General features: G+C 33.4%; 2 protein-coding genes across 2 annotated transcripts; both read left to right on the top strand.

Moving 5' to 3' along the window:
• The first annotated feature begins 7,155 nt into the window (after positions 1 to 7,155).
• Positions 7,156 to 8,978, top strand: LOC126789092 (tropinone reductase homolog At2g29290-like). Its single transcript, XM_050515155.1, has 5 exons — positions 7,156 to 7,316; positions 7,500 to 7,710; positions 7,925 to 8,144; positions 8,278 to 8,384; positions 8,500 to 8,978. Exons 1-5 carry the CDS (start codon positions 7,210 to 7,212, stop codon positions 8,689 to 8,691), a joined length of 837 nt encoding a protein of 278 aa, XP_050371112.1. The 5' UTR covers positions 7,156 to 7,209; the 3' UTR covers positions 8,692 to 8,978.
• Positions 8,979 to 15,226: 6,248 nt separating this feature from the next.
• Positions 15,227 to 15,859, top strand: LOC126787446 (transcriptional regulator TAC1-like). Its single transcript, XM_050513330.1, has one exon. The coding sequence runs from the start codon at positions 15,227 to 15,229 to the stop codon at positions 15,857 to 15,859; it is 633 nt and encodes a 210-aa protein (XP_050369287.1).
• The last annotated feature ends 1,210 nt before the right edge of the window (positions 15,860 to 17,069 follow it).

The following is a 17,069-nucleotide window of genomic DNA, read 5'->3' as shown; positions in this document are numbered from 1 at the left end:
TTACATAATAAAATAGACTAACTTTTAATTTAATGAACAACTCTAGCTACACAAAAGCACTAGAAGAAATTAAAACTTTTGACGAAGAACCAGTAGGATTTTCAGATTTTACAACTACTGTACCTAGCAATAATATTCCGATAAGGCAAAATAATATAATTATCCAATTATTTGTAAACTTAGCAAGTAAAGTAAATCACCTCGAAGAGAAATTAAATTACCTCAAGCACAAAGAAAATCACCTCGAAGAGTAATTTAATCATACTTCAACTTCTCTGTTAGTAGATAAAGTAGAAAAATTAACTTTGAGGAAAAATAATAATCTTAGAAAAAGAAAAGTAAATCCTTTTGATAATTCGAAATGGAACTTTTTAGACGAAAATGTAAATAAATGGTAAAACATAAGACATATATCATAACGAAGATGAAGCACAAGAATTTCTTAGAAATTGATTTTTACGATCACATAGAAATCGACATAATTTATATCACTAAGGTAGATTTGAAAGTAAAAACAACATAGTAAGTAGCATGAGGATATAAGTTGCATAGATAAAGAAGTAACTTTTGAATTTACTAAGTAATTCAGGAATTGAGCAACTCAGAAAATTAGATTATTCACAAATACATATTGGAATTATATTAATTGGTATATCAGGATTAACCAGAGCACAAGTTGGTACTAAGGCATTAGTATACATATATGATGATAGATGGGATAACCATCAACAAGCAACAATAGCAACGGCAGAAGTAGATTTGAGCACTAATTTAGCAATTATTGGTTGTATTCCAAACTATGTTATGAATATTAAAGAATTTAGTAAATATATATTAAAATAAGCATTAGAACTAAAAACTATAATATGAAAGGAGACTTTAAAATTTTAAGCATTAGTTTAATGTACGTTGGTAAAATATCAAATTGAATTTCAAAACTTAGTTTAAACTTTTGATACCAAGCATGTTAATATGATAGCAGCAAAACTAGTTGATAGTACCTTTCTAGAGGGAACTCAATGGTTATTACCTAATCTACAAGGAGCTAAGAACAAACAACCAGATAAAGCACAAATTGTTGAAAATCACTTAGGACAAGCATCTATAAGATTTAGCAATTATCAACAAATAGAAAATATAGATGACTTAGAAAGTAATATGATAGAGCATAATTTTGATAATATAGTAGATCGATTAATAGAAGACATAAATAATTTAAGTGAAGAGAAATATTTAGAAAAATATAAAACTTATAAATTAGGATTACATAGGTTAAACGATGAAGAAATGAAGCAATTAATTTCACAAATATGATTAGAAAATATTTTAGGAAATAAAGAATTCAATAATATGCTAACCGCAGTAGAATTTCTGCTTGTAGAAGAAGAAACATCAAGATCATCAAGAGTTAATAACCCAAATTTTACAGAACCTATACTAGGTAGAACAGATCAGTAAAACTTACGAGCAACTAGAGAGTCATATACATAACATAAAAATATTGATAATTTAAGTCATGATTTAACTAAAGCTAGAAGAAATATAATATCTTATAAAGGAATTGAGCATGTCAATTTAGCAGGTAATATCTTAAATATAGATCAAGTAGACCCACAAGATTGGGAAAAAACTATGGAATGATGGGAAAAATGTTGTGTTCATGCATCAATAATGTTAGATTTCAGTAATACTACTGATATATTAGATTACTTTGAGCATACTTTAGATGACATGGTTTTGATTTCTTTCAAGTATGTAAATTAAATAATCCACAACAACATCAAGCAGCAAAAGATACAATTAATATTGATACTTTTGTTAAGCTTATTACATATAAATTTTTAGATCATAATCGTTCAGATGGTAGAAACAAACAAAAACAAATTAAAGCAATACGGAATTTGGAGCAATTACAAATTTGTGACTTACAATACATAGGAGAATATACTACAGATTTCTTTAAATATTTAGGAAGAACTGGTAGAAATAATGATGTTAATTTATTAAACACCTGTATGACTAAAATTAAAGGACCAATAGGAGAAAAAATATGGAAAGAATGGCAAAAACACCCTAGAAAAGATGATATAGCAATATGACCTAGAACTCAGCATGTTTATGATATACTTAGAGAAGAATGTAGACAATTAAAAGCAAAAAGACAAATTAGAAAATAATTTTACATGAGCTGTAAAAATATAGATTCACCAAAGCAATATGGTTGTCATAGAAATGATAAAAGGAACATTAAACCATACAGAAAAAGTTATAGGAAAAAGTATAGAAACTATAAGAAGTATGACAAAAGGTTTGACATCCAACCTTCAAAAACTTATAGGAGAAGAAAATACTTACCTAAGCATTTTCAAAAACGAAGTAAGAAACATTGAATAAGAAAAACCAAAGCACCTAAATAAAAGAGCAAGTGTACATGTTATTTTTGTGGTGAAGTAGGACATATTAGACCTAAATATCCAAAATTGAGCAAACAACCTATAGATAAAGTTCAATTATTTGAACAATTTAATTTAGAAGATGATGAAGATTTAGAATCAATTTATAGCCTTGATAATTTGAGTGATAATGAAAATATTTATAGCATAAATAGTGTGGATATGTTATCTGAATCTGATATAGAATCTGATTTCTCTAACAATCCAGATAGTGATTTTGATATATGTATGTTTGAAGAACAACATGATGAAGTATATGATAAGCATGAAGGATTTCAGTATATTAATTTAGTTGGCCCCAAGCATGTAATATATGTAGTTAAATAGTAGCAGAAAAATATTTGATATTGAGTCTTATTTTAATACATTCAATATACAAGAAGAAATTAATATACAAAATGATAAGGTATGATTTAAGAAAACTAGTTCTTTAATAACGGTAAATTGTGAGTTATATTTATCTAAAGAAATTAACATTAAAACAGTAGTTATGGTAGATACAGGTAGTACAAAAAGTGTAATTAAACAAGAATTAGTACCATAAGTATTTAGACTAATATTACCTAGACCTGTTAGAATATCACAATTTGATAATAATATTGTTTACATAACAAAAAATATATAACTAATACACCCATATGAATAGAAAATCATGTATTCACCTTACCTTTAACACTTATATCACCAGTAGAATCTTACGAGTTTATATTTAGATTAAACTTCCTTAAACATTTACAAGGATTTTTGTATATGCCAATATATAACCAAATAAATTTCTTTAAGAAAGGAATAACTACAATTGACCAAAGTAACCTAATAGAAGCATATAATAATATTAGCATAGAAGAGTTAAAAGAAAATCAAATACAAGAAGTAGAAGAAAATTTAGTTGAGCAACATACTATAAAATACAATAAAGTAATTTTTAAACTAGAATATCCAAATATAGATGAAAAACCACCTCTAGAAATAAACCAATTAGATAGACCAAAACTTTAGAAGAATTGTTACAATTAGCAGAACAAACTAGAATAATAGGAGAAGATCCACAATTACATAGGAGCAAAAACAAGATTCTAGCAAAACTAGATATAATTAATCCAGACTTAACTATAAAAAACAACATATATGCCTAGTAATTTAATAGATAAATACGAATTTGAGCAACAAATAAAAGAACTTTTAGCCCTTAAAGGAATTAGGCCTTCAAAATCTAGACATAGATCAACAGCTTTTATGGTTAGAAAACATTCAGAACTTAAAAGAGGTAAAGCTAGAATTGTATATAATTATAGAATACTAAATGACAATACATATGAAGATAGCTATAAATTACCTAATAAAGATGAACTTATTAATAAAATTCAAGAGAGTAAATATTTTAGTAAATGCGATTGCAAATCTGGTTTTTGGCAAATTAGACTAGATGAAGCATCAATATAACGGACAACTTTTACCTGTCCCGAAGGACATTTTGAATGGCTTGTCATGCCATTTGGTTTGAAAAATGTGCCTTCAATTTTCCAAAGAAAAATGGATCAAATTTTCAAAAAATATGATAATTTTTTGTAGTGTATATGTTGATGATATACTTATACATAGTAAAAATAGAAACGAACATAGAAAACATTTAGAAATTATTTTGCAAGAATTTATAAATAATGGTATTGAATTTTTTATAAATATTATTAGCAAAAATAAAATAGACATGGAAAAGCAAGATATTGAATTTTTGGGCATTTATATTAAGTCAGGAACTATACAATTACAAGAGTATATAACCTAGAAAGTTGTTGAATTTCCAAATAAATTGGAAGATAAAAAACAGTTACAAGCATTTTTAGGATTGTTAAATTATGCTAGAAACTTTATTCCAGACTTAAGAAGAAAAATAGCCGTGTTACACAGTAAAATGAGCAAGACTGGTCAAAAATATTTTAACATTGAAGATGTTAAATTAGTTTAGCAAATTAAGCAAGAAATATTACAACTTAAGCCTTTGACTTTACCATTAGATACTAGTTACAAAATTGTGGAAACTGGTGCATCATCCTTAGGATGGGCATGAATTTTGTACCAGAAAAAGCATAAAGACTTGTCAAAATCTGATGAGCAAATTTGTAAATATGCATCCGGTAAATTTAATGAAGCACAATCTAGATTACCAGCAACAGATTTAGAAATATTAGGCATTATTAATTCCCTTGAAGTATTTTCTTTATTTTTACATAATGAAATATTTACCGTTAGAACAGACTACCCAAATCTTCCCATACATCATGTCGATTGCTCGACCGTTGTTTCGCATAATAATAAAAATCATGCTAATAAGCAAGCAGCCCGTAGATGGGTAAATTTTATTGATTCTATTACATGAAATGGATTTAGGCTACAATTTGAGCATATTAAAGCAACTGATAATACATTAACTGATATTTTGTCTCGTTTGATTCATTGACATGTATGCAGTTCCTCGGGCCTTTTTCATCTTCCTTTAGCACTCAAAGAGCAATAGAAAGTGGTGAGCCATCTCAGTGTGGTAACCCACAAAGCATGACAGCACGATCATGATCTCTAGCACAATTAGCACATATTAGTCATAACTATAATGGTTATAATGTGCAAGAAATCAGAAATCCAGCATTTAGGTATAGAAGTCAAGCATCATTAGCAACAAGGCAAAAAGTCTTACGTGATAATTTCTGGAATATTAAGGTTGGTACAACTGAAATGAGAAGAGGCCAAGTCAAAATTAATTAAGGCCCTTGAGCAAGAATTTCTAGCTAGTAACTATGATCTTAATATGTATAGAGAAGAATATGCAAGACTTAGAAGCCAGTATGAAGAGCTAAAAGTAAAATATAATGAACTACAAACGGAGCATGATATAGTCGTTAATCATTTTCGCACTCTTAATATTAATCATAAAAAAAACATTAGACTTCATCAAGCAAGAAGAGGAATCTAGCTGGACTGCATCTTTGTTAGAAAGGAAAACCAAAAACCCATATTTTCTGCAAGCTTTAGTAAAAGAAAGGTTTTCTTACTTACCAGTTGGTCTCAAAACCAAAATCAGGATATTACAGCAAAAGAAGCATGTTTCAATTCAAGAAGCCATTCAGAAATTTCTTTTTAGCCTCATAGCTAATCTCAAACCAGGCATTAAACTTCATTATGTAGATCAACTTTCTCGTATTAATGACATAGCAAAATATCATGTCTTACTAGCCAGCATTAATATGAAAGAATATGAAGAATTATATTTTGAGCATGATGATAGTTATATTAGAGTTACCCCTTGTTTTCTAATGGAGCATGGATTTTTAGCATCCCTTTATCTACAAAATATAGATCATGTCAAATCTTGTTCTCGCCAAGTTAAACATGTGGTTAGCCATTATCTTAAGCTATGTGGAGTGATTGAATTGAGCTATACTACTGTATGTTTAGATATAATTAACATTCCATTATATCCTCGTACTCATAGTCTTTTTCATGATAAGACTAGACATATAGCCTTCATCTTAGTTTGTAACCCAATAGATCCACCTGAATTACCACCAATTAGTGAAGCACCAACTATAGAAGATATCCATAAATATCGTGCTGCTGCTCAGATGGTGGTCGATGATTTCTTTGATGAAACTGTTGCCCATATCCTCTATTAAGATGGTACCTTTAGCCTCTTCACCAAATAGCTACTTGAAGGAATCCTCAGGCCACAGATGATGTGCACCATTTAAATGAGTGACACAACTCAAAAAGCATATGATTTTCTTTACCTTGAAGAGCAAGATAAGCGTTTGGCCGTGGAAGCAAAAGCTGAAAACTAGGGCAATCATGGATCAAGAAGCAAATAATTACTGGGATGATCTAAACGAAGAAGAATTGCATAATATTGAAAATGTGATGGAAGCATGAACAAGCACGAAAGTGACTCATCATAGAAGAAAAATCTAAGGATAGGAGCAGCAAAGAGATCAGCTCACTGATCACTAATCACAAAGCATGAACCAGCATAGCAGGCTTCAATTTTGTTTGTATTAGGAATAAAATTGAAATTGTATTATAGACCTTACAAGTTAGATTTTTATTTACTAAATAATGTAAAACAGAAGATTATTTAGCATAGTAGGCTAAATGTAAAGCACTAAAGTGACTCATCATAGAAGAAAAATCTAAGGATATGAGCAACAAAGAGATCAGCTCACCGATCACTAATCACAAAGCATGAACCAGCATAGCATGATTCAATTTTGTTTGTATTAGGAATAAAACTGAAAGAGTACTATAGACTTTTCAAGTTAGATTTTTATTTACTAAATAATATAAAATAGTTGATTAGAAATGAATGGACAAGATCGGCATACATGCAATGTAGCGCTACATAGCAGATGTACCCGCAAGTTGCTGTATACGTGTATTACGAGTCAAATTTGATGTCCTGAAAGATAGACTAATATATTGGTAAAGTAAATTGATGATGCGATATATAGGTATGAGTTGGACTACTGATAGTTAGTTATCAGTGATATTTACAGAAAAATTTGCAAAAGCACAATACAATACACTGTAAATCATTGCATAATAGAATTTTCCATATATTAATCTATTTTTCAGGACATCAAAATTGACCCACAATACAACAACTTGCTTCGTAACTTGTAAAGGTGATGAGATGCTTCTCTATTTATATCCCTTTCGAAATTAGCATATTGGCCATCAAGTAGAGGAGAGAAACAGAGAAGGCAACTGTATGCAGATGGCTCAAGAAAATTATCCTACCTGCAATGAAAAAAGAGATAGCAGATGGTCTCTTCAGGGAATGACTGCTCTTGTCACTGGAGGAACCAAAGGCATCGGGTTAGCTTCCCCTTCATTTTTACTTGGGTTTTATTTATCTTGTTCTATCACAATAGAAAGTCCACGAAGTTCAAACTGCATGTAATTTTCAGCGAGTTGAGATTTTCATTATGCATCGAACACTTTTTTTCAAATTTTCTCATAGTTTTAAACTTTTAATTACTACCTCATCTCATTATTCAGATATGCTATTGTGGAGGAATTGGCGAGTCTAGGTGCGAAAGTCCATACTTGTGCTCGAAATGAAGTCCAACTCAATGAGCGTCTGAGTGGATGGAAGACCAACGGTCTTCATCAAGTCACTGGTTCGGTCTGTGATATGGCCTCAAAATCCGAACGAGAGGAGCTCATGAACGGGGTCTCATCACTATTCAATGGAAAACTAGACATCCTTGTAAGTATCTCCGTTTATATCCTTTGTGCTACATCAAGTACTTTCCCACACTCCTAGTAACTGTGGTGAATTGACTGAACTCTTCTGCTATTAAGTCGACGAGCATAAAATTAATAGAAGCATCAGATTTACGTAGTGATTTACAGATTTACCTCATTGGCGTCCATATTTGTAATTAATTTTTCCTTAATCTCAAATGTTTTTGGCTGCACAGATAAACAATGTGGGAACGACTATAGTAAAGGCCACAACTGACTACACAGCTGAAGATTACTCTTTCATCATGGGCACCAACCTTGAATCAACTTATAATTTATGCCAACTTGCACATCCTCTCCTCAAAGCTTCAGGGGCTGGTAGCATTGTTTTCATATCTTCCGTTGCTGGTGTGGTATCACTTTTGGGAGCTGGTAGTATCTATGCAGCCAGTAAAGGTCTTTTTCCTAACCTACCTGTTGGCTTTAAAATATTAATTAGAAGGACTCTCTCTAATTAGAAATGTTGCTATTAAGAAACTGAAGTTAAGAACATTAATATATGGCTCTTCTCCATGCCTTTACATTTCAGGAGCAATCAACCAATTGGCCAAAACCTTGGCTTGCGAGTGGGCAAAAGACAATATTAGGATCAACAGTGTTGCACCTGGGTTCATAAGAACCCCTATGGCTAAAGATGTAATACCAATTCTTCATCTTTCTCACATAAGTTCTTGTTAGCAATCTGGATCCTCTGCTTTTCTTATGTATTAACTCAGGCCATCTTTTTTTTTTAATTTTTAATCGTATGCAGCTTCTCAGTAACCAATCGATAGTTGAGGCTATTAGCGATCGAACACCTTTAGGACGCATTGGCGAGCCAAAAGAGATTTCTTCTTTGGTGGCATTTTTGTGCTTACCTGCAGCTTCATACATAACTGGGCAGACTATCTGCATTGACGGAGGGGTGTCTGTTAATGGCTTCACCTTAGGCCTTCCGGGCTAGGACCTTATATTCGAAACAACACAAATTCGATGAGTTTGTTTATGGGCTACAATGTATTTAAAGAAACCGTGTGATTTTGATTATAAATATATAAATAAAAAATATTAATTTGTAACAAAAACAAAAAACACGAGAATGAAAAACAAATCAAGACTGTTGGCCTATCTTTGATGAAGGACTTGAGAGCCTAGGTATCTATGTTGTGTGGCCGGAAATATGATAGTAATGTCAAGTTTTTCCCTACGAAGTTCCAGTTCTATATTATAGTTTTCAATCCTGCTAGTCAAAATAATAATCTTTGATTGAAAAGTGCTATTGTTCTTTTACTTATGGAAAATTCTATTATGCAGTGATGCATTATGTGCAGAATGCTTTATGTGTGTAAAAATAATTAATAAAAAAATTGATCTCAAGATGTCATGACAACTACAAGATTCTAAAATTTTAGATTTAATAGTGATGATTATAATCTGCATCATATGCAATGCTGCATCATAGACAAATCCCTTATATATTGGTGATATTATAAAAACAAATTGACAAAGGCACAGGACGGCCAACGCACATAACGAAAAGCAGTACAATAGCACTTCTCTAATGAAAATTCTTATTTTTTGACTAACAGGATTGAAAATTATAACATGATCTAGTTTTTCCTGCATACGTGGAGACTGAACAAGATGGGGCTAATATATATTTTCCGGGGAAAACTTGGCATACTATTATATTTTCGGCCGCACAACAAGGACAACATAGATACTTGGGCTCTGAATCAAAGACAAGCCAATAGGCTAGGTTTGTTAGTCTTCTTTTATTCTCGGGCTTTTTATTTTTTGTTATAAATTAAACAACTAAATCTAGGGGTGGGCACGGGACGGGGCTCATCCCACGTCTCATCCTACTTTTTTGAATTGGGACGGGATCGGGACGGGACGAGAGTTTTTATGAATGCATCTCACTCGGGATTAATCCCGGTTGGGACGGGACGGGACGGGACAAATCCCACCTTCCTATAAAGTTAAATAAAAACCTATATCTTTACTTTTTCATTAACAAAGTAACATTCAATAATGAAATTTTAACAAAAAAATGCATATTATGTTCAAAATATTATAATTTACCATTACTATTTGAGTTGATATAATTTTGGAGTTATTAAGAACATAAATTAGTTTCATTTTGATACAAATATATAAGAATTAGTTTTCATTAAATGTGTGACGGGACAGGACGAAGTGGGATAGAAATTATTCGTCCCACGTCCCGTCCCACTATTATGAAACGGGACGGGATCGGGACGGGACACACGTTTTTAGACCTTCATCTCGTCCCGTCTCGTCCCTATGAATTTCGGGACGGGATCGGGACAGGATCAAGATTTCTATTTTTTTATGCCCACCCCTAACTAAACCGTAAGATCTCAATAGATAGTTTTGAGTGAGGTTTTTTTAAAAAAATCAAAATCACACGGTTTTCTTGAATAAATTTTAGCCTATAAACTAGCTCATGTTAGGAGATCATTTGATTTATGTCATAACTCTTCTTCCAATCTGGTCACTAAAAATAAATTAAGATTTAATTTCAATCAGTATCTACGGGATTTAACATTTCTACATCAAAATTCTTACCAACTCGAACACTTGTGGTGAATGTTACGAGTGAGATTTATCTTCTTTCCAACCAAAATGGTTATGAAGAGATGGCTCTATTAAGACAGTAAGACATAGAAGGACGATCATAATAATCAACATTGATTTCTTCTCTACTGCGTGCAATCTAGCAACCTGGTCTACAATGCGAAGGTTAAGTGTGTCATCGAACAAATATGTTAAAGTACGTTCTTTTATTTTCATGTTGAGAGCTATATGATTTCTTGAAGGTATTTCAATCTTAAGATATCTTTAATTTCTTCTTAATTTGTGACATGCTTCCACGTGGCAAGTGCCTTGGTCAGATGCGGCTGACTCTTTATCTTAAGATTGCCAGCTTAGATCTTTTTTTTTTCCGACAAAGTAGCACAAACTTTATTCAAACCCAAAATATTACAGAAAGGACCATAGCCCTTGATGCAGAAAGAGCAAAGTACATAGTGGCTTAATAGAACAAATAACCAAATAGGAAACAACAACAATAGATCGGAGGGCCAAGAACACTGTAACACCGTGAAGTAGGCAAGCAATCTGAACCAACAAGTTCGAAGCACAGTGGAAAGACCCAAGTCGAGATCGATGTGCCTATCATCAAATCGCTAGATACTAGAACCAACACCACTTCCACCACAGTGAACCAACTTTGTGATAGGAAATTTGGGTCACCTTATGAACTCCCTAGCCTAACACCGAAATTGATTGAAGACAATAACCAATAATAATACAAGCAAACACAAGAATTAACAATGTTCGGTCAAAACAGTTGACATACGTCCTCCGATGATGGTGATGGTGGATCCACTAAACAAGAAGAATATTACAACTGAAGAACAACTCAGTTCTTCCACACTCTTAGATAATCTCTCACCTCAAAACCTAAATTCTCATAGTAGAGAACTCTCTAAATCAACTAATTTCTCAAAGCTTGTAACTCTCTAAATATCTGAACTTTCAATTGATCCACACATAAAACTACATTTCCAAAGTTCTATTTATAGGATCACATTCGTCAGACTTATACGAGGATTATGATTCATAACAGGAAACCTAAACCTTCACTTCTAAGAAAAACTCTAAGAATCCTAAATACATTAGAATAGCTTACACAGATCCTTCAGAAGTAACGAATCCAAAATAGACAAGAAATTAGTTTTGAGCCGCAATCCTAACAATTTCCACCTCGGCTCAAAAACTCCAATCTTCAACTAAACACAAGCTTCTCTAGGTCTTCTCAACGAGCCACTATCATCACCACATCTCAATGCGCCTCTTGACGCCTCAACAACAAGACGAGTTAGCCAAGTTTGAGAAACACTCAAACTTGACCCTTGGACAATAACTCTTTCTCTCAAACACGCACAACGTAGCCACTTGCATGCAATCCAAGTTTTCATCAAAGTTACCAATTTTAATGGGAACGTCCTTCCAATGGTTCGCAAAACTCACATCGAGCAACATTCCTTAGAACAACTAATACAACCTCAATGGTACCTTTTCTAGATGCATCACTCTTAAAACACCAAGTTTGCTCCTCAACTTTCTCATTCTTCGAAGCAGGTGACTTCTCAATTATGAAATAAGCATGACCTAGGATATCTCCACCACAAACTTGTGTCGGGATCCTTATGGGTTTGCCTCCCTTTAAGGACTGCTGGAAGGTTGGTTGCTCTTGAAACTTTACCCTCTTAGAAGCAAATTTCGTTCATCCACATTCACTATTGCTCATCTCCCTTGAATGCCAATAGGAACCAAGATTTTCAATATTTCCACCTTGAACAAAACTCTCATCGAAACCAATAGTTCCACCTCGAACAAAACTCCCTTCTAAACAATAGACACATTTTACCTTCTTACCCTTCATCACTATGAGTGCTCCTTTCACAACTTTCAGATTTCCATCTTGGCCAACAATCTTGTGGCCTTCTGAATCCAAAGTTCCAACAGATACCAGATTCCTATTAAACTTAGAAACATGCAGAACATTTTTCAAAGTCCTCACTGATCCATCATGTACCTTAATTCTGACTGTTCCAACACCAGTGACTTTGTAGGTTTGTGCACCAATCGACTTCATTAAACCTTCATGCACGGACTTATAGGAAGAAAACCAATCCCTATTGGGACACATGTGTTTAGAACAACCAGTATCCAAAATCCACTTATGTTGTGGCTTCTCTAAACATGACGTGACCATGAGCGTCTTACTATAATATTCTCCATCATCTTCACTTGCTACCGTAGCAGTGGTAGCCCTATTCAACTTCAATTTTGGACAATTGTATCAAATATGCCCAAAATCATGACAGTAAAAGCACTCCTTCTCTTTGTCATTATCTAGATCTCTAAAATTCCTCGACTTTGATCTACCACGATTTGAACCCTCATTTCTACTAGATCTTCCTCTTAATACCAAAACATATGTAGTCGTAGATGAGTCTTCTTCATCATTCTTTTTCCTCTTAGACTCCTCACTCAAAAGGGTATCATGAACTTCATTGTAGACCAACTTCTTTTTCTCAGCTGAACTGCAAATAGAGTTGATAGTAACATCCAACTATCTAGCATAGAGGTCAGCAAAACCAATGCCTTAAGGTGATCTTCAAATTTGATATTCACAGTAGCCAATTGTTCAACAATATTGCAAACTGCAGCTTGTAGTTTTCGCACAGAGCCTCCTCTATTCATCTTCATTGAAAATAACTTTCTCAATAAATGCACTTGTTCGACAACACCTGGCTTCTCATACCTATCTACCATAGTGTCCATTAACTCCTTGGTAGTTTTCAGATTTCTCACATCACGTCGAATCTCATTTGATAGCGATAGTCGAATAGCGCCTAAAGCTTGAGCATCAAGCTCATCCCAAGCAGTTTGTTCCATGTTCTTTGGCTTAACTCTTTTCAAAGGCTTGGACAGTTTCTTCATATTCAGATAGTCAATTATCTAAGACCTCCACATAACAAAATCATGCCCATCAACCTTATCAACCCTCGTCTCGACGTCTTCAATCCTCATCTTTCTTCAAGCTCAAGACCTTGCTCTGATACTAATTGATAGGAAATTCGGGTCACCTTTCGATCCCTAGCCCAAGACGGAAACTGATTGAAGACAATAAATAATAATAATACAAGCAAACACAAGAATTAACGAGGTTTGATCAAAACAGTTGACTTATGTCCTCCGATGATGGTGGATCCATTAAACAAGAAGAAGACTACAACTGAATAACAATTCAGTTCTTCCACACTCTTAGATAATCTCTCTCCTCACAACCTAAATTCTCACAGTAGAGAACTCTCTAAATCACTCAATTTAACTCTCTAGATATCTGAACTCTCAAAACCCAAGCAGTTGGTTTTGGTAGAGAGAAGGCAGAGAAAAGTTTTTTAGAGAGAGAAAGAGTGCCAGCTTTGATCTTCATTCGAGTCTTTCATAGTTTGACTCATTTCCTTGGATTTGCAAGCTAACAATATTATAACTTGATTAGTAAGAAACAGCTTCCAGTTGCTTTGTCGGACTTTGCTGTACTCACTCAATAAATAACGACCAAACGTCTCTGAGTAAAATGCTACAGCTCCTTAATTAAGATCGATGTAGGAAGCAGTCAAATGTCATTATATTTTATGTAACACAACGTAGCTTGGCTGCAGCAACCTGCAGGTCGGCCAAGAGTAGTAGTATAGTATATCAATTAAACAAACGTTGATTTGGAATGTTGGAATCAATCAAACACTAATCGAGCTGGCGTCCTGGTGTTCCGGTGATCTTGTTTAGATGTATCCATGCATGTATTGCTTACGTACTATGATTTAGAAGCAAAGTTAACAATTAGATAAAAAAATGATCGATCAACATTTCCCAGTTTGTATTGTAACTCATTACCATGGTGGGTGGAAGTCTTTGTCCTATCCGTCTTTAATTCTTAAGATCTTGAATGAAGATTGAGTGTAAAGTGTTAATCTGTACAAACATGATCGACATTGTTAACATATATTCTTTAGATGACAGCGTAATAAACTTTAGTAAAATTGATGATTGGCCTCTCTGATTTGACAAGAATTCTTGATTTCATTGTCTATATATCCTTTTTGTTTACACATGGTTATTCCTTGATCTAAGCATAACCTTCAAAGCCCTTGCAAGCAGAAGTGTAAAGAAAAGAGATGTATCGTTTCACGCTTTCACTACTTAACTACTGATATTTCTTATGAAAGACAACTACTCAGTATTTACTATTTAGGTTATAACGTTGGATTATTTTAGGCCCAAACAATTTTGTAACATACTGATGTTTTTTTTGGGTATAAAACTGCTTTTGATTCTCTCAGGTCTCAGCTGCATCCAAAGCGCGGATGTATGTATATGAATAATATGATCGATCCATTCAAGTTTTGGTGCATCTTCCATAAAACACCAAAAAAACAAAACGATCGAGTTGGGTTCTATTTATCTCATACAACTTTTAGTTCGCAAGCAACACAAACATGTACGTTAATACACCAATAAAAACAACTTAACTGAAAATATGGTGAACTATATATATAATTTGGTGTAACAAAAGTCTAGCTACTTAACTCTTATGTTCTGAAAATATTTTTGTCCTGTGGTACAAATCAAATTGAATTAGCATACTTAGCTATCGAACAAATATATATAGGTAGTATACTGTCTTCCTCACTTTGAAGAAGAAGAAAAACAATAATATAGTGCTAGCATGCATTGATGGGTAATTAACAGATACACAGTATCTAGAAGAGCAGGCCTCACCTCTTTCTCTCTCTCTCTCTCCCTGAATAAATATAATTGTTCACAACCAGCCAGTTGACCTATCCCTCTTGATCGATCTCTCTTTCTCCTCCTCTCTCTGAAAAATTGCTTGGTTGGTAATGGAGTCTGGTGATCAGCAAATTCCAGATAATCCAGGCGATCAGCAAGTTACAAGCCAAGTAGCTGCAGCAAAGTCCTATGAGTGTACTTTCTGCAGAAGGGGGTTTTCTAATGCACAAGCTCTAGGAGGGCACATGAATATTCACAGAAAAGATAAAGCCAAGCTCAAGCAAGTCTCCTCATCATCACATATTGTTGAAACCAAACAACAACAAAGAGTGCCTTTGGAGATCCCACAGATGCCACACTCTTACTCTCCAATACTTCCCAAGATTAATCGCAGAACCACTTCTGTGGAAGCCATGAATATGCCTGATTCTGATCATATCGAAAAAACTACTACACCAATAAGGGGTTCATCATGGCCGGCAGATTGGTTTCTCAGTGATAAAGAAGGTGATAATCAACTAGGCCATCTTGCCCAAGTCCAACAACTACCACTGCTTTCTCAAGCATCATCAGATCAAGATCATCAAAATCAAGGGGGACAACAACAACAACAACAACAACTAGAAGATTATGAGGATCAAAGAGAAAAGGGTTCAGATTTAGATCTTGAGCTTAGACTAGGCCCTGAGCCTCAAGAGTCCTCATCAAAGTATGCAAAAGCTACTACGAGAAAATTCTTTTGATCTTGAATCCACTCGTTCAATCCTGGTATTCTTTCTGTCTTTATTATACCAATTTAATTGATTATATATATATATATATATCATGCGCGCGGTAGATCAATTTTTAACTTAGTTGTATAAGTGAAAAATGTATAGAATTTCCATGTGATGAAGGTCTAATTGTTAGTACCTTGTTCGGATTTTCATTATAGGTTGTAAGTTTCATATTTGGTGAACTTCAGACCTTCAGTTCTGGGTTTCAAGAATTGAATCTCTTGCATGCTGACGGAGGAGTTATTAAATGGCATGCAATTACATAGAGATTAATTGCTTTATGAATTTATCTATATATATATATCTTTATATATTTAATAGAGATGAAATGCATGAATCTTACTTTCACCCGGCCTGTTTATACATCAAAATATACATAAGCGGAGAAATGCAGTTATGAATTAGGGTTTACTGAAGTATTAAATTTATAGTATGCGTTAAACTCCAAATGCATGCGTGATTTTGTGAAACCATTGGATTGAATGGTTTGATTTATACACTGCTTCATGCCTTCATAATAGTTTGATCAATCTGATCAACATGATGCGTCAAATTCTGATTCATACCGATCTACAATATATCATTTAGTATAAGATTTTATTTGATCAATATGCCTTCAATCTGGTCTTCGCTTTAACTTCTACTCATTAAGAAAGCACAAACGTTCAAAGAGAGAGAGAGAGAGAGACAGAAGATGGAACCACAGACTTCGCTTCACAATTATAATTACCAATATAAGACCTGAGTTAGTAACAAATTAAGTAGAATACTGACTAATTATACTGTAGCCACTTAACTAAGTAGGAAACCAATGTTTTTAAGGATTCCAGATGTAATATTTTTTACTATATATACCTTAGTACTTTTCTTTCTGTCTTTTTTTTTTTTCATTTACAGAAAATAATTAACTGACAACAGCAGCAGAGATTGAGAACTAGTTTGCGAGAGAACAACACCAACGACGTACAACTTAGAAGTTTAAATATTTAACTTCAATAGATATATAGATATTATTTCATTTATTTGTTTTCCATTGAATGGCCGGAGTTGGAGGGGGTTATGTATCGAACTATCGATTGATAGAAATTAATTAGAGGGAAAAGGGTTATATATGCATGTATATTCGAATTCTTTTGTTTGTGCAAAATAAGTAGATATTCACTGATTGATTGCATTC

Source organism: Argentina anserina, chromosome 3, assembly GCF_933775445.1.
Source record: "Argentina anserina chromosome 3, drPotAnse1.1, whole genome shotgun sequence".
NCBI classification, from domain to species: Eukaryota; Viridiplantae; Streptophyta; class Magnoliopsida; order Rosales; family Rosaceae; genus Argentina; species Argentina anserina.
The sequence above is the reverse complement of the archived record's forward strand: the minus strand, read 5'-3'. Positions and strand labels throughout refer to the sequence as shown.